The sequence below is a fragment of the Oncorhynchus mykiss genome, chromosome 25, assembly GCF_057628025.1.
Source record: "Oncorhynchus mykiss isolate SJ-2025 chromosome 25, ASM5762802v1, whole genome shotgun sequence".
Taxonomy (NCBI): domain Eukaryota; kingdom Metazoa; phylum Chordata; class Actinopteri; order Salmoniformes; family Salmonidae; genus Oncorhynchus; species Oncorhynchus mykiss.
In genome coordinates this window covers 8,554,856-8,573,481 of record NC_143046.1, presented here as the reverse complement: position 1 = coordinate 8,573,481, position 18,626 = coordinate 8,554,856, and the positions used below count along the sequence as shown (strand labels likewise).

Below are 18,626 nucleotides of genomic sequence, written 5' to 3'. Positions count from 1 at the left end.
TCAACATCCTGATTGGGATTAATTGGTGGGATGACTATGGGTAGTCAAATTAAAAGTATACCTCGTCTGTCAATCCTAATCCCCCCTCTCCTCTGACAGGCTTGGAGCAAATTGCCTTTCTGGAAGAGGCTGTGGCCATGCGGTGACCTTTCATTTGGTTGGTCTGGCCTGGGTGCAGAATGTAATTTCATTGGGTTGGGAATGGGGGATTGATGGGGGCCTGAGGTTGCAGCTGGGGTCTGGGGGGGATGGGGGACTGGTGGGCCGGGGGACTGGGTGGCTGGGGTTGTGCTGGAGGTCTGGGAGACTGGGGGGACTGGGAGACTGGTGGGCCAGGGGACTGGGTGGCTGGGGTTGTGCTGGGGGGCTGGAGGTCTGGGGGATTGGGAGACTGGGGGGCCAGGGGACTGAGGGGTATGGGGACTGGGGGGATGGGGGACTGGTGGGCCGGGGGACTGGGTGGCTGGGGTTGTGCTGGGGGGCTGGAGGTCTGGGGGATTGGGAGACTGGGGGGCCAGGGGACTGAGGGGCTTGGGGACTGGGGGGGATGGGGGACTGGTGGGCCGGGGGACTGGGTGGCTGGGGTTGTGCTGGGGGGCTGGAGGTCTGGGGGATTGGGAGACTGAGGGCCAGGGGACTGAGGGGCTTGGGGACTGGGGGGGATGGGGGACTGGTGGGCCGGGGGACTGGATGGCTGGGGTTGTGCTGGGGGTCTGGAGGTCTGGGGGACTGGGGTGCCGGGAGACTGGGGGGCTTTCTTCAGATAAGACTTGAAAATGTTCTAAATGGAGAGTTACAGTGCCTTGCGAAAGTATTCGGCCCCCTTGAACTTTGCGACCTTTTGCCACATTTCAGGCTTCAAACATAAAGATATAAAACTGTATTTTTTTGTGAAGAATCAACAACAAGTGGGACACAATCATGAAGTGGAACGACATTTATTGGATATTTCAAACTTTTTTAACAAATCAAAAACTGAAAAATTGGGCGTGCAAAATTATTCAGCCCCCTTAAGTTAATACTTTGTAGCGCCACCTTTTGCTGCGATTACAGCTGTAAGTCGCTTGGGGTATGTCTCTATCAGTTTTGCACATCGAGAGACTGAATTTTTTTCCCATTCCTCCTTGCAAAACAGCTCGAGCTCAGTGAGGTTGGATGGAGAGCATTTGTGAACAGCAGTTTTCAGTTCTTTCCACAGATTCTCGATTGGATTCAGGTCTGGACTTTGACTTGGCCATTCTAACACCTGGATATGTTTATTTTTGAACCATTCCATTGTAGATTTTGCTTTATGTTTTGGATCATTGCCTTGTTGGAAGACAAATCTCCGTCCCAGTCTCAGGTATTTGCAGACTCCATCAGGTTTTCTTCCAGAATGGTCCTGTATTTGGCTCCATCCATCTTCCCATCAATTTTAACCATCTTCCCTGTCCCTGCTGAAGAAAAGCAGGCCCAAACCATGATGCTGCCACCACCATGTTTGACAGTAGGGATGGTGTGTTCAGCTGTGTTGCTTTTACGCCAAACATAACGTTTTGCATTGTTGCCAAAAAGTTCAATTTTGGTTTCATCTGACCAGAGCACCTTCTTCCACATGTTTGGTGTGTCTCCCAGGTGGCTTGTGGCAAACTTTAAACTACACTTTTTATGGATATCTTTAAGAAATGGCTTTCTTCTTGCCGCTCTTCCATAAAGGCCAGATTTGTGCAATATATGACTGATTGTTGTCCTATGGACAGAGTCTCCCACCTCAGCTGTAGATCTCTGCAGTTCATCCAGAGTGATCATGGGCCTCTTGGCTGCATCTCTGATCAGTATTCTCCTTGTATGAGCTGAAAGTTTAGAGGGACGGCCAGGTCTTGGTAGATTTGCAGTGGTTTGATACTCCTTCCATTTCAATATTATCGCTTGCACAGTGCTCCTTGGGATGTTTAAAGCTTGAGAAATCTTTTTGTATCCAAATCCGGCTTTAAACTTCTTCACAACAGTATCTCGGACCTGCCTGGTGTGTTCCTTGTTCTTCATGATGCTCTCTGCGCTTTTAACGGACCTCTGAGACTAGATCTCAATGTCAAAATAGTACATTCTAAATAGTACATTCTAAATAGTACATTCTAAATAGTACATTCTAAATAGTACATTCTAAATAGTACATTCTAAATAGTACATTCTGAGCAATAACATAAAGTCCTATTTTCCCACTTCTCTATCACATTTAGCTTTGACTGATATCATTGGAAATAAACTGGATGTTATGTGTTGCTTGCATCCACCATCTCACACAGATCTCCGTATGGATGCCTCTGGCATGGGATTGCTTTGCATCGCTGCATAGTTAATTAGATATTGGTTCATCGGGCTCTCTGACTGACCACAATAGATTAGCAGGGAGTGCTATTTGCGTGCCTGTTTCAATCAGTCTCCAGACAGACAGACAGACAGGCGGCCGAGCAGTAACTACAGCAGGTCATAACATGGAGAGAAGACTAAAGCCCTGTTTATACCTGGGTCTAACATGCATCCTTTGTCCTGAACTCATCCACATTCTGATTGTGGACACATTTTCAGACAGGTGTAGATGTTTAAAAGATGCATTATGATCTGATTGTGATCAGATCTTCCTGACCACCTCTGGAGGTGAAAACCTTTAAATCATCATTATCTCGCCTTCTAAAATCATTGGTGGCACCATTGACTTATGGCATCAATATGTGTCTTCCAATAAATAAATAATTCCCGTTTGCTATGAGACTCGAAATTAAGCTCAGGTGAATCCTGTTTCTATTGATCATCCTTGAGATGTTTGTACAACTTGATTAGAGCCCACCTGTGGTAATTCAATTGATTGGACATGATTTGGAAAGGCACACACCTGTATATAAAAAGGTCCCACAGTTGACAGTGCATGTCAGAGCACTGGATAGTGTCGAGGCACAGATCTGGGGAAGGGTACCAAAAACATTCTGCAGCATTGAAGGTCCCCAAAGAACACAGTGGCCATCATTCTTAAATGGAAGAAGTTTGGAACCACCTAGACCAGCTCTTCCTAGAGCTGGTCGTCCGGCCAAACTGAGCAATCAGGGGAGAAGGGCCTTGGTCCAGGAGGTGACCAAGAACCTGATGGTCACTCTGACAGTGCTCCAAAGTTCCTCTGTGGAGATGGGAGAATCTTCCAGAAGGACAACCATCTCTGCTGCACTCCACCAATCAGGCCTTGGAGTTTGCCAAGAGGCACCTAAAGACTCTCAGACAATGAGAAACAAGATTCTCTGGGCTGATGAAACCAAGATTGAACTATTTGGCCTGAATGCCAAGTGTCACGTCTGGATGAAACCTGGCACCATTGCTACGGTGAAGCATGGTGGTGGCAGCATCATGCTGTGGGGATGTTTTTCAGCGGCAGGGACTGAGAGACTAGTCAGGATTGAGGGAAAATATGAATGGAGCAAAGTACAGAGATCCTTGATGAAAACCTGCTCCAGAGCGCTCAGGACCTCCGGACCTCAGACTGGGGCAAATGTTCACCTTCCAACAGGACAACGACCCCAAGCACACAACCAAGACAACGCAGGAGTGGCTTCGGGACAAGTCCATGAATGTCCTTGAGTGGCCCAGCCAGAGCCTTGAACCCGATCTAACATCTCTGGAGAGACTTAAAAATAGCTGTGCAGCGACGCTCCACATCCAACTTGACAGAGTTTGAGAGGATCTACAGAGAGCAATGGAAGAAACTCCCCAAATTCAGGTGTGCCAAGCTTGTTGCGTCATACCCAAGAAGACACAAGGCTGTAAGCGATGCTAAAGTTGCTTCAACAAAGTACTAAGTAAAGGGTCTGAATATCTCTACTTTTGTACATTTGCAACCATTTCTAAACCTGTTTTCGCTTTTTCATTATGGGGCATTGTGATGTCATTATGGGGCATTGTTTGTAGATTGAGCTTTTTTAAATTTTTATTTAATCCATTTTAGAATAAGGCTGTAACGTAACAAACTGTGGAGAAAGTCAAGGGGTCTGAACTCTTTCTGAGGGCCCTGTAGGTGTCCCAGATGGAACCCTATTCCCTATATAGTGCACTACTTTTGACCAGGTCTCATAAGTCTCTGGTCAAAAGAAGTGCACTATGTAAGAAATAGGGTGCCCCTAACTACAGTACATCTTCGTGAGCTCTTCGTGATACTGGTGATCATTTTTTAAAGTTCATCCCAAAGTGTCCAACATTTAAGTTTACTTTTGACATACGAGAGCATGATTTACCAATGAGGGCCATCCATTATTCAAATGAGTTCCATTCCTCATCCCCCCCCCCCCCCCCCCCCCCCCCCCCCCCCAATCCCTAACAAATTATTCAGCAGCGTCAGTGTTCCGACTAGCAGACTGTGGAAGCCGATGGGCCATGTTCCCTGTTTTCTCTCTCTCTCTCTCTCTCTCTCTCTCTCTCTCTCTCTCTCTCTCTCTCTCTCTCTCTCTCTCTCTCTCTCTCTCTCTCTCTCTCTCTCTCTCTCTCTCTCTCTCTCTCTCTCTCTCTCTCTCTCTCTCTCTCTCTCTCTGTGTCTCTCTCTCTCTCTGTCTCTCTCTCTCTCTCTGTGTCTCTCTCTCTCTCTGTGTCTCTCTCTTTCTCTCTGTGTCTCTCTCTCTTTGTGTCTCTCTCTCTCTGTCTCTCTCTGTGTCTCTCTCTCTCTGTTTCTCTCTCTCTCTCTCTCTCTGTGTCTCTCTCTCTGTGTCTCTCTCTCTCTCTGTGTCTCTCTCTCTCTGTGTCTCTGTCTCTCTCTCTCTCTGTCTCTCTCTCTGTCTCTGTGTCTCTCTCTGTGTCTCTCTCTGTGTCTCTCTCTGTGTCTCTCTCTGTGTCTCTCTCTGTGTCTCTCTCTGTGTCTCTCTCTGTCTCTCTCTCTGTGTCTCTCTCTGTCTCTCTCTCTCTGTGTCTCTGTCTCTCTCTCTCTGTGTCTCTGTCTCTCACTAGACTAGACAAAACACGTTGTTGTGCCATGCAGTCTAAGGGTTACTTATGGTGATTCATAAGAGGTGACATCCAGTCTGGGACAAACCATCCTCTGAATGTATCAAACAAGAGCTTTGTGAGATTATATAATAAAGGAATGACCATCAAGAGCAAAGAGTGTATGAAGGGAGGCCACTCTAGCTCCAAAAAATGCATTATTTGTGTGCAAGGAAAATGAGTGACCAATTACTAATGTAATGTTGTAGGACAAGCTGTACACATGGGACGGGGGAGATGACACATGACAGTGATATCCAACGGAGAGAGACTGTCTCTCTTAACAGGCTAATTTAATGATAACATGTTTACATTAGGACTCCCGAGTGGCGCAGCAGTTTAAGGCACTGGATCTCAGTGCTTGAGGCGTCACTACAGACACCATGGTTCGAAATCCAAGCTGTATCACAACCGGCCGTAATTGGGAGTCCCAAGGGAGGCGCACAAGTGGCCCAGCGTCGTCTGGGGTAGGCCGTCGTTGAAAATAAGAATTTGTTCTTAATTGACTTGCCTAGTTAAATAAAGGTTCAAATAAAAGTACATTTGACATACCCATGTAGCACCACAGCTACACCTTTATCTAAAGGCCCAATACAGCCGTTTTAATCTCAATATCAAATTATTTCTGGGTAACAGTGATGAACCTTACTGTGATTATTTTCAAATAAAATGGTCAAAAATAAACAAAAATAGCTTCTTAGCAGAAAGCAATTTCTCAAGCAATTATTTTGCTAGGACTGTCTGGGAGTGGTCTGAGTGAGGAGGGTAAAACTGAAAACTAGCTGTTATTGGCAGAGAAGTTTTGAACTCTCTTTCTGATTGGTCTATTAACTAAATTTACCGACTGGTGATGTCACCCGACAGGCCAAAACTTCATCCCACCAAAAAAGGTGCACTGAAAGGGCATTATCATCCTTTTCACAATTTCACAGTATCATTCCAACCTTATAGTGTGGAATTATACACTGCTCAAAAAAATAAAGGGAACACTTAAACAACACAATGTAACTCCAAGTCAATCACACTTCTGTGACATCAAACTGTCCACTTAGGAAGCAACACTGATTGACAATAACATGCTGTTGTGCAAATGGGATAGACAACAGTTGGAAAGTATAGGCAATTAGTAAGACACCCCCAATAAAGGAGTGGTTCTGCAGGTGATAACCACAGACCACTTTTCAGTTCCTATGCTTCCTGGCTGATGTTTTGGTCACTTTTGAATGCTGGCGGTGCTTTCACTCTAGTGGTAGCATGAGACGGAGTCTATATAGGGGAGGTAATCAGGAAGGGGATGGAGTCCAGGTGAGTGTCATGAGGCACAGGTGCACGTAACGATAGTGACAGGTATGCGTAATAATGAGAGAACTGGTGACAACGAGCACCAGAGAGGGGGAGAGGGAGTAGACGTGACAGTTGTTTACATTTATCATGGGGTAGTAGTGCCATAGTCCATGGGGGCTATAGATTTGAAAGCAGTTGGGCGCTAACAGTGCGCAGAGTGACCTTTAACCATGTTCTCCAGGTGCTCCAGAGTGACCTTTAACCCTGCTCTCCAGGTGCTCCAGAGTGACCTTTAACCCTGCTCTCCAGGTGCTCCAGAGTGACCTTTAACCCTGCTCTCCAGGTGCTCCAGAGTGACCTTTAACCCTGTACTCCAGGGGCTCCAGAGTGATCTTTAACCCGGCTCTCCAGGTGCTCCAGAGTGACCTTTAACCCTGTACTCCAGGGGGTCCAAGAGTGATCTTTAACCCTGCTCCCAGGGGCTCCAGAGTGACCTTTAACCCTGCTCTCCAGGGGGATCTATTGGCTCCTGGTGGCCAGTAACTTCCTGTGTCAGTAGTAACTTGGCCTGCAGCCAGCCTCTTCCTGTTTCAGAGCAGTAACTTGGCCTGCGGCCAGCCTCTTCCTGTGTCAGAGCAGTAACTTGGCCTGCGGCCAGCCTCTTCCTGTGTCAGAGCAGTAACTTGGCCTGCGGCCAGCCTCTTCCTATGTCAGAGCAGTAACTTGGCCTGCGGCCAGCCTCTTCCTGTGTCAGAGCAGTAACTTGGCCTGCGGCCAGCCTCTTCCTGTGTCAGAGCAGTAACTTGGCCTGCGGCCAGCCTCTTCCTGTGTCAGAGCAGTAACTTGGCCTGTGGCCAGCCTCTTCCTATGTCAGAGCAGTAACTTGGCCTGCGGCCAGCCTCTTCCTGTGTCAGAGCAGTAACTTGGCCTGCAGCCAGCCTCTTCCTGTGTCAGAGTAGTAACTTGGCCTGCGGCCAGCCTCTTCCTGTGTCAGAGCAGTAACTTGGCCTGCGGCCAGCCTCTTCCTGTTTCAGAGCAGTAACTTGGCCTGCGGCCAGCCTCTTCCTGTTTTAGAGCAGTAACTTGGCCTGCGGCCAGCCGCTTCCTGTTTCAGAGCAGTAGATCAATTCCAGGATAAAGTTGTAACTCTGCTGTTATACACATCATTCATAGTCACTCAGGTGATGCTCTGTTTATTATTGATCTGACTCTGGTAACAACAACAATATCGATACGCTGGGAGAAATCGTTGTGTTATAGTCACTAGAGAGCTGCCACGTGCTACGAGTCAGGACATTTCAGTCATTACTGATTACAAGATGACATAGACCTTTTAAACTGGACTGGCTGGTCCACACACTAGTTTTACAACTGAAGTCTATGCACCATTATTTTATCCCTAGCAAGTTTATATTATTGTAATTGGGAATCTCTCTATATTTCATCCTTACTCTACTGTACTCTACTGGAACTTTACAGACCCACAGTTGCTGATACGGTATGTCATATAGACCAGTGAGACAGGTTGCTGATACAGTATGTCATATAGACCAGTGAGACAGGTTGCTGATACAGTATGTCATATAGACCAGTGAGACAGGTTGCTGATACAGTATGTCATATAGACCAGTGAGACAGGTTGCTGATACAGTATGTCACATAGATCAGTGAGACAGGTTGCTGATACAGTATGTCATATAGACCAGTGAGACAGGTTGCTGATACAGTATGTCATATAGACCAGTGAGACAGGTTGCTGATACAGTATGTCACATAGACCAGTGAGACAGGTTGCTGATACGGTATGTCAGTTAGACCAGTGAGACAGGTTGGGTTGCTGATACAGTATGTCATATAGACCAGTGAGACAGGTTGCTGATACAGTATGTCATATAGACCAGTGAGACAGGTTGCTGATACGGTATGTCAGTTAGACCAGTGAGACAGGTTGGGTTGCTGATACAGTATGTCATATAGACCAGTGAGACAGGTTGGGTTGCTGATACAGTATGTCATAGATCAGTGAGACAGGTTGCTGAAACAGAATGTCATATAGACCAGTGAGACAGGTTGGGTTGCTGATACAGTATATCATATAGATCAGTGAGACAGGTTGGGCTGCTGATACAGTATATCATATAGATCAGTGAGACAGGTTGCTGATACAGTATATCATATAGATCAGTGAGACAGGTTGGGCTGCTGATACAGTATGTCATATAGATCAGTGAGACAGGTTGCTGATACAGTATATCATATAGATCAGTGAGACAGGTTGGGCTGCTGATACAGTATGTCATATAGATCAGTGAGACAGGTTGCTGATACAGTATGTCACAGATCAGTGAGACAGGTTGCTGATACAGTATGTCATATAGATCAGTGAGACAGGTTGGGTTGCTGATACAGTATGTCATATAGATCAGTGAGACAGGTTGCTGATACAGTATGTCACATAGATCAGTGAGACAGGTTGCTGATACAGTATGTCATATAGATCAGTGAGACAGGTTGGGCTGCTGATACAGTATATCATATAGACCAGTGAGACAGGTTGGGCTGCTGATACAGTATATCATATAGACCAGTGAGACAGGTTGGGCTGCTGATACAGTATATCATATAGACCAGTGAGACAGGTTGGGTTGCTGATACAGTATGTTATATAGACCAGTGAGACAGGTTGGGTTGCTGATACAGCATGTCATATAGATCAGTGAGACAGGTTGCTGATACAGTATGTCACATAGATCAGTGAGACAGGTTGCTGATACAGTATGTTATATAGACCAGTGAGACAGGTTGGGTTGCTGATACAGTATATCATATAGATCAGTGAGACAGGTTGCTGATACAGTATGTCATATAGATCAGTGAGACAGTTTGGGCTGCTGATACAGTATGTCATATAGATCAGTGAGACAGGTTGCTGATACAGTATATCATATAGACCAGTGAGACAGGTTGGGCTGCTGATACAGTATATCATATAGACCAGTGAGACAGGTTGGGCTGCTGATACAGTATATCATATAGACCAGTGAGACAGGTGGCAGGTTGTGGCTGTAGGATTTGGGTTGGTAGCAGATGGACAAATAGAAGTGTATTGTATTGTATTTTAACTGAATGACTTCAGGCTCTGTGTGTGTGCCTGCTTCCTCCAGGGGCCACTAAAGACATGGGGAAAATGTTAGGCGGAGAGGAGGAGAAGGATCCAGAGGCCGCAAAGAAGAAGAAGGAGGAAGAGGAGGAGAGACAGGAGGCACTGAGACAACAGGAGGAGGAGAGGAAGGATAAGCACCGGAAAATGGAGGCAGAAAGAGAAGTCGTACGACAGTCCATCAGGGACAAGGTGAGCACTGCAGCAGTCCACAAATGACTCAGAAACTATTTTACATTCAATGTACCTCGTTATAAAACCATTACATTACTCCAGCCCCAACCTTCAGCTGTATACTACACCTTAAAAAGTACTTTGTATAGTTCTTTGAATCCCAGATTGCCCTTTTAATGTAAACTATAAATAATATACAGTTAGTTCAGAAAGTATTCACAACCCCTTGACTTGTTCCACATTTTGTTGTGTTCCAGCCTGAATTCAAAATAGATTCAATCGATTTTTTTCCCCTCACCCATCTACACATGATACCCCATAATGACACATTTTAAAATGTTAGCAAATTTATTGAAAATTAAATACAAAAATATACCCCTGAGTCAATACTTTGTAGAAGCACTTTTGGCAGTGATTACAGCTGTGAGTCTTTCTGGGTAAGGTTCTAAGAGCTTTCCACACCTGGATTGTACAATATTTGCCCACTTGTTATTTTCAAAATTCTTCAAGCTCTGTCAAATTGGTTGTTGCTAGACAACCATTTTCAGGTCTTGACATAGATTTTCAAGTAGATTTACGTCCAAGCTGTAGCTCCGAACACTCTCCTTGGTAAACAACTCCAGTGTGTATTTGACCTTGTGTTTTAGGTTATTGTCCAGCTGAAAGGTGAATACATTTCCCATTGTCTGGTGGAAAACAGACTGAACCAGGTTTTCCTCTAGGATTTTGCCTGTGCTTAGCTTCATTCCGTTTTATTTTTTTATCCTGAAGAAGTCCCCATTCCTTCTCGATTACAAGCATACCCATAACATGATGCAGCCACCACCTGGCTTTAAAATATGGAGAGTGGTACTCAGTAATGTGTTGTATTGCCCCAAATATAAAACGTTGTATTCAGGACGAAAGGTTAATTACTCTTACACATTTTTTTGCAGTGGTGCCCTGTTGCAAACAGGAGGCATGTTTTGGAATATTTGTATTCTGTACAGGCTTTCTTCTTTTCACTCTGTCAATTTAGTATTGGGAGTAACTACAATGTTGTTGATCCATCATCAGTTTTCTCCTATCACAGCCATTAAACTCTGTAACTGTTTTAAATTGGCCTCATGGTGAAATCCCTGAGCAGTTTCATTGCTCTCCGGCAACTGAATTTAGGAAGGACGCCTGTATCTTTGTAGTGACTTTAAGTTTAATTAACAACTTCACCATTCTCAAAGGGATATTCAATGGCTGCTTTTTAAAATGTTTACCCATCTACCAATAGGTGCCCTTCTTTGCGAGGCATTGGAAAACCTCCCTGGTCTTTGTGGTTGAATCTGTGTTTGAAATTCACTGCTCGACTGAGGGACCTTACAGATGTGTGGGGTACAGAGGTGAGGTAGTCATTCAAAAATCCTGTTAAACACTAATATACAGAGTGAGTCCAGGCAACTTATTGTGACTTTTTAAGCACATTTTTACTCCTGGATTTATTTAGGTTGCCATGGCAAAGGGGTTGAAAACGTATTGACTCAAGACATCATTTTAAATTAATTTGTTTTAAAAAATAATCTAAAAACATAATTCCACTTTGACATTATGGCTATTTTGTGTAGGCCAGTGAGAGAGAAGAAATCTAGATTTTATCCATTTGAAATTCAGGGCTGTCAAATCATATTTTATTTGTCACATGCGCCAAATATTCAACAGGTGTAGATCTTACAGTGAAAATGTTTACTTTACAAGCCAATAATCAACAATGCTTTAAGAAGTAAAATAATTTCTAACAACAACAAAAAAAAATCGAAAATCGAAAATAAAAATAACTAATAATTAAACAGCAGCAGTAAAATAACAATATTTAACAATATTTAATAACAAACGGTAACATAACAAAATGTGGATAAAGCCAAGGGGTGTGAATATTTTGTGAAGGCACTGTAAGTGCAAGAATCAAGCCTTGTGGAACACCATTTGATCTCAAGATGGGAGGTGTGGGGGTGCTACTCCTTATGAAAGTGACATCCTCATATATTGTTATCACTGTGCCCTTTATCCACGCAGTATGGCTTGAAGAAGAAGGAGGAGAAGGAGGCGGAGGAGAAGGCAGCCATGGAGCAGGCCTGTGAGGGGTCTCTGACGCGCGCCAAGAAGGCCATCCCAGCCGGGTGCGGAGACGAGGAAGACGAGGATGAGGAGAGCATTCTGGACACCGTCCTCAAGTTCCTCCCTGGACCTCTAAAGGACATGTTCAAGAAGTAAAGAACACATCGACAACAACAACACATGGTTCGGTCCAGCCAGGGGGAGGGGGAGGAGAGATCTGGGACTGGGGATTTGGGTAGAAGGGGTTCTTGCCAAACGGCCATTCACTGCCTTTACAGAAGTATTTGTTGTTTTCTTACTCTGACTAGACACAATGTGGTTATATATCTACCCACAGCTTCTCGTCGGTCTCTCAACTGCCGACTGAGTTTATGTTTGGTTTTTATCCCCCACTTATCTAACATTCCAACATTGGTATATAGATTCACCGCACCAGGTAGATGCATTTGGATTGGTTGGCCATTGGTATTAACTGGGGTAAGGAGTTTCTGTCCAGCCATGCATTAGAGAGCAGGGTTCAATCCACCGTACCAATGGACACTTCAATGGGCAATTCCTGCTCATGTGGTTGAAAAGCACTCTGCCAACACCTATCTGAAGATGGAGCGCTTTTTATTTTTTTCATTCGCTGGCTTTTTCTATTTTTATAGTAAGTAAGCTACTGTAACTGTATGGGAAGGGGATATTCTATTCGCGGTCTTTTTGAGATCAGCAGTTTAGTTAGTTTTAGACTGTGCCTTGGTAGGACTTCCTCCAACAGGGGAACTGTTAATGAGGGTCTCGTCGAAGTCGTTTGATGATATAATTTAACTTTGTTTGTCTTCAAAGGATGCATTCATGCCACATTATGACGGATGTATTTAATGTTAGTCTGGCTGTACGAATAGAGCTGATCCAATGCCTTCTTAATGCTATGAAACAACTAAGGCAAGTGGAATACTTGATTTCCCTTTAAATTCCTGACTAATAATAAAACAACTCTCATGCTCCCAGATTAAATATAGGAGATTATCAGCCTGACAGACGGCATCTTGTGAGAGAAACCATTTTTGCTCAAACAAAGGTCACCCCGTCAACATTAAACACTCAGATTATCCATAGAATACAACAGATTCACATTCAACATTATACACTCAGATTATCCATAGAATACAACACATTCACATTCAACATTATACACTCAGATTATCCATAGAATACAACACATTCACATTCAACATTATACACTCAGATTATCCATAGAATACAACACATTCACATTCAACATTAAACACTCAGATTATCCATAGAATACAACACATTCACATTCAACATTAAACACTCAGATTATCCATAGAATGCACAAGATTCACATTCAACATTAAACACTCAGATTATCCATAGAATGCACAAGATTCACATTCAGTGTAGAGAAGAAGAAAAACACGCACAGTTCTATGAAAATGATTTAGTCAACATCATATTTAACAGTTGGTGGTTAGTGCAGTCCAAAGACAATCAAACATGAGCACTGCATTACAGTGAAGGAAGCCGATACTGCGTATGTCGTCCTTTCACTACCCACCTCCCACCTCCCACCTCCCACCTCCCACTACCCACCTCCCACTACCCACCTCCCACCTCCCACTACCCACCTCCCACCTCCCACCTCCCACTACCCACCTCCCACTACCCACCTCCCACCTCCCACTACCCACCTCCCACCTCCCACTACCCACCTCCCACCTCCCACTACCCACCTCCCACTACCCACCTCCCACCTCCCACTACCCACCTCCCACTACCCACCTCCCACCTCCCACTACCCACCTCCCACTACCCACCTCCCACTACCCACCTCCCACTACCCACCTCTTACCTCCCACTACCCACCTCCCACCTCCCACCTCCCATACCACATGTCTGTTTTACACAAGGTACTTGTTTAACTCATTCTTTTGGAGGCTATTATGAAACAGTAAGCCATGTTAAATGGAATTTCATTTATTTAATAGTTAATAAATTGACCTAAATAAATTCCTTCATAAATTCCATGTTATCCTGAGAGACAATCGCATTGGTGGTGTTTGAATCATTAATATCCAAAGATACTGAAAAAACACCATCATTTATTTTGTCCCCACTAACTAAGGAAATTGTCCAGAACTAAGAAAGTGGTCCAGTCTTGTTGATATCAGTAGGAATAGGCTGGCAACATATAGTTTTTATGTCGACATTGATGTCATTTTGGGATACACTTTCCAAAGACCAAACCCTGTGAAGCTTTAATTGTCAGAAATTCTCATATTTTTCATATAACGTACATGGCTACATGACATTGAAGATTGATATATTCGAGAAAAAAAAACTAAACTAAAAATTTAAATAATCACATGTTATGAATAAACATTTTCTCTTTTTTTTTTAGGTCTGATAGGGTTTTTTCACTAGGTAAAAAGCATATGGTTTAGACTGTAATAATCACACACACACACAAAAAAAAAACTATAACAATTATAATTCAATGTTGAATTATTTTTTTTCCTGTAAAAAAAAAAGTGTAGTTCCGTTACACTATCTACCTATTTGTCTAAACCCTTCTCACCAACTGTATCCTAATGTGTACAATATACAAGTGTATGCGCAAACAAAAGACGAGGAGAAAACGATGAAGTCATTGTAATGATGTCTATGTACTACCACAGTACATGTACTGTATGTATGTTTGTATGTTTATACAGTATCTGTGTCTTTCTATAGTGACGTGATATATCATGTTTATACAGTCCCTGTTTATAAGTGTCTATGAATCCTGTGTGCACAAACTCTAACCAGGCTCGAATTGGTTGTGCCATATGTCTAAAGAAATACTTAACACATTCCTTTCACATCGCCATAGGAACATAGGGGGGGGGGAATTCACACCAAATACTACAACACAAACAATGGCCTGTTTATGTTGTAGTCTCCCGGCAACAGAATCTGTTTTACTAGATTCAGAAGTTTGGGTTGTTGTAGATTCTCAGCTCTGTGATGGCCTGTGTCGATCACATACAGAATAAGAGTTTGTTGATGACAGACTGAATTGTTATAACACCCCTGGCCCTATAACATCCTACTGCTATAACACCAGGCCCTATAACATCCGCAGATGCTATTCATTCTGACCTGCCCTCTCATGTGATGATGCAATTAATTTCATGACAAAAACAACAGGTGGCTTTAACTCTACCTTTACTGAGACTTTTATAAACAATCAGAATTATATAATTCCTATTCAACAACACTGTATGTTAACCCCAAACTGGGGACACAGCAGTTATGTGTTGACTTATTAACATGCTGCCTCTAACGGTGATTGTCGACAGGTTTCTCCTATATTTTACCTTTATTTAACTAGGCAAGTCAGTTAAGAACAAATTCTTATTTTCAATGGCGGCCTAGGAACAGTGGGTTAACTGCCTTGTTCAGGGGCAGAACGGGGATATGAACTTGCAACTGGTTACGAGTCCAACGCTCTAACCACTAGGCTACCCTGCCGCCCCATATATTTCCTCTCATATCCTGAACTATATAACACACGTCACAGAGATAGTGTGCCACTGCCCGAGTAAAGTCCAGACAGGATGTGTTGCCATACAGATTTGCTCTCCTTATTACAGACCATTTTAACAATGTGTTTCCATTTTGGTCAAAGAAGCTGTTGAGGTTTTTGTTGTTGTCTTCATCCCAATACCCAATATAGTTCAGATACATATATGTTTCCTCGACATATTCTGCTGGGGACGTACTATATGCAGTAAATCAAACATCTGTGTATATTGATGATAGCATGTATTCCAAGCAGCATACAGCTCATACCTCTGCCCCAGTTGTAAACAGACTCTTGTAATTGCGGTGATGTATGTATGAACATGTATGAGTGGTTCCAATTTGGCTTTACAATTATAATGCATATTTCTCTGTCTTGCTGCTGCATATTAGTGATATATGATGGTTGGGTGATTGTCCCTGGCTGGGATAGGGGCATAAATCTGTGTCCAAACTTCAACTGCGATACTCACACTTTCCACCTGTAATTGTTTAGAGTAGGGTTTGTCAAACAGGAAAAATAGCCATATTTCATCTGTCTATTATCCTCTCTCTCTCTCTCTCTTTATCTCTCTATATATCTCTTTCTCTCTCTCTCTATCTCTCTCTATATCTCTTTCTCTCTCTCTATATATCTCTTTCTCTCTCTCTTCCTCTCTCTCTCTTTATCTCTCTATATCTCTTTCTCTCTCTCTCTCTCTCTCTCTCTCGCTCTCTCCCCTCTCTCTCTCTTCCTCCCTCTCTCCCCTCCCTCTCTCCCCTTTCTCTCTCTCTTCCTCTCTCTCTATTCCTCTCCCTCCCTTCCTCTCCCCCTCTCTCCCCTATTTCTTCCTCTCTCTCTCCTCTTTCCCCCCCCTATCTCTCCTCTCTTCCCCCTCTCTCTTTCTCTCTCTCTCTCTCTCTCCTCTCTTCCTCTCTCTCCTCTCTTCCTCTCTCTCTCTCTCTCTCTCTCTCTCCTCTTTCCCCCTCTCTCTCCTCTCTTCCCCCCTCTCTCTCTCTCTTCCTCTCTCACTCTCTCTGACATATTCTCAAGGCACCACAGCATGATGTGAACTGCCTTTTTGCAAAGGGCTATTATCATTTAATTTTCACATAGATGAGTACATTTGTCACAAACAATGCTTGTTCTGGTAATGTTTACTAGGTATTTCATTATTTTGGTTGCATGAAATGGTGTGGAAATAATATTTATTATTGTCCTTCTGACCTATAATATTAGCAAGGCCAGGAACACAAGACTCATTAATGAAGCTCTCAGATGGAGTGATTTAACAATATAGATATGTGTCCTCTGGTATTACACAAGAACATTCCTATTTTTTAAATGGAATTGAGCCCCGCCCTGGTGAAATGTTCGATTGCATTAATTTAACTTGAAAAGGTGGAAAAACAGCAGAATTCTAACTTTTCTCCTGTATATTACTTGCACCTTGACAGTAGTCTTTGGATTAGGGTTCAGGATGACTCCCTCAGAATTGAAGGAAAATACAAACAATATCAGGTCTGAGGTAACAAAGGTCTGATATTGAAAGACTGGATTGTTTAGTCAATTTCAAAATAAATGGGATGCCCACATTCCAAAACATTCCAAAACCTTAACTGTCATGGGCGCACTTTGTCCAAAGACAGAATGAGTGTTTTACTTGACATCATGTTTATGTCAAAACGATGAACATGGGTATGGTGATATTTAAAAAAATAAAGTGATCATTTTTAAAACTAATATAAAATGTATAATTCGTGTCAGAGAGATACATCATTGTTTGAAAGATAGATTTAAAAAATATATATATATATAATAATTTTAAAAAATTGAGAGATGTCCATGCAATCATATGGGGAGATTTCTAGTGTGGTCAGGTTTTAAGATCAGATCACACATCCTGTTTCAGAATAAACCTTTCAAATAGTGCACTCCTATCAACGCTATTGTCTGTCAAACTGTAGCCGTTATTGAGATTGATGTGTGACTTTTTGTTTGAATGACTGGACTGCTGTTACATCTCTCTGATGTTGCTTAACACCTGTCAGCTATTTTGTAACGAGCCACACGGTTGTCCTGCCGAATACGGGTGTGAAACAAAGCACGGAAAGAATCCCACCATGCATGCGGTCCAGTCTTGAGAAAATGGCCCCTGCCTGTTAGTGCTATGGTACCCTATTACTGGTCAAAAGTGGGGCCCTACGCTCTTCGTAAAAAGGGTTCCCAAAAGGGTTCTTCGGCTGTCCACATAAAATAAACCTTTTTGGTTCCAGGTAGAACCCTTTAGGGTTCCAAGTAGAACCCTCTGGTAAAAAAAAAGGGTTCTACATGGAACCCAAACACATTTTTATCTGTAACCAAAAGGGTTCTAACTTGAACTAAAAAGGGTTATTCAAAGGGTTCTCGTATGGGGAGAGGCGTAAAAACCCTTTTAGGTTCTAGATAGCACCAAGCGATTCTAGGGTTCCATTTCAGCCATATTTCCAGTTGTATTTCCGATCTGCCTGACTGAGGATGTACAACTAACGCTAGTGTGAACGGGTGACCGAACGCTAAACCTTAAATACATTCCAATGTTTTGATATTTGCACTAAAATATATCTTCTAACTTTCCCTGTGGAGAGAAACTGTTGTGGGATCGGTCATTGTGTCACCCTGTCTTTAAGAACATTCTCTATGTGGCTCATCGTTGTCGTACTGTTTCAATGTGACTGCCATTGATGTTCTAAATAAGGGAAATAAAAATCATGATCATTTTTGTCCGTTTGAGGATTTTTTTTCCTTCTCAATACTACATTCAGGATGAGAATGTAAAACATTATAATGTCCTTCTCTGCATGTCATATACTCTTTTATGTGGAACCACATCGCTATAGACTCATCATTGGGAAATTAAAATGCATAACAAATAAAAGCATTTCAAAAATAAACTTCTTGGATGATTTTGAAGATTCTTCTCATTACGAGCAAACAGAATTTGTAGATGTGCCAGTCACTCATTTACATTTTATGTGAAACCTTTAATTAACCAGGCAAGTCAGAACTAGGCAAGTTAAGAACAAACTCTTATTTACAACGATGGCCTACTGGGGAACTATCTTGTTTGGGGGCAGAATGACAGATTTTTACCTTGTCAGCTCGGGGATTCGATCCAACAACCTTTCGGTTACTGGCCCAACGTGCTAACCACTAGGCTACCCTGGGTAGAGCGGACCTGTACACTCAGTGTATATTCTACCTATTTACTTGCTACCTATCCCCCCCTGCTTAGAGTCTGATGAAGGAGGACAACAGTACTTTATCAGATGAAGACAGATTTAAAGGAGAGATTCAGAGGGATTTGTTATGTTCTTACAGTCATTTCCACTCCATTCA

General features: G+C 43.1%; 1 protein-coding gene across 1 annotated transcript in view; it reads left to right on the top strand.

The window, feature by feature from the left end:
- The window catches only part of LOC110504516 (complexin-2), a 59,257-nt gene extending 41,076 nt beyond the window's left edge, over nt 1-18,181 (top strand). The window contains exons 3-4 of the mRNA XM_021583273.3: nt 9,444-9,631; nt 11,657-18,181. Of these exons, the coding sequence (XP_021438948.1) occupies nt 9,444-9,631; nt 11,657-11,854 (386 nt within the window). The 3' untranslated portion in view covers nt 11,855-18,181. The remainder of the gene's footprint in view (nt 1-9,443; nt 9,632-11,656) is intronic.
- Nucleotides 18,182-18,626: the final 445 nt, after the last annotated feature.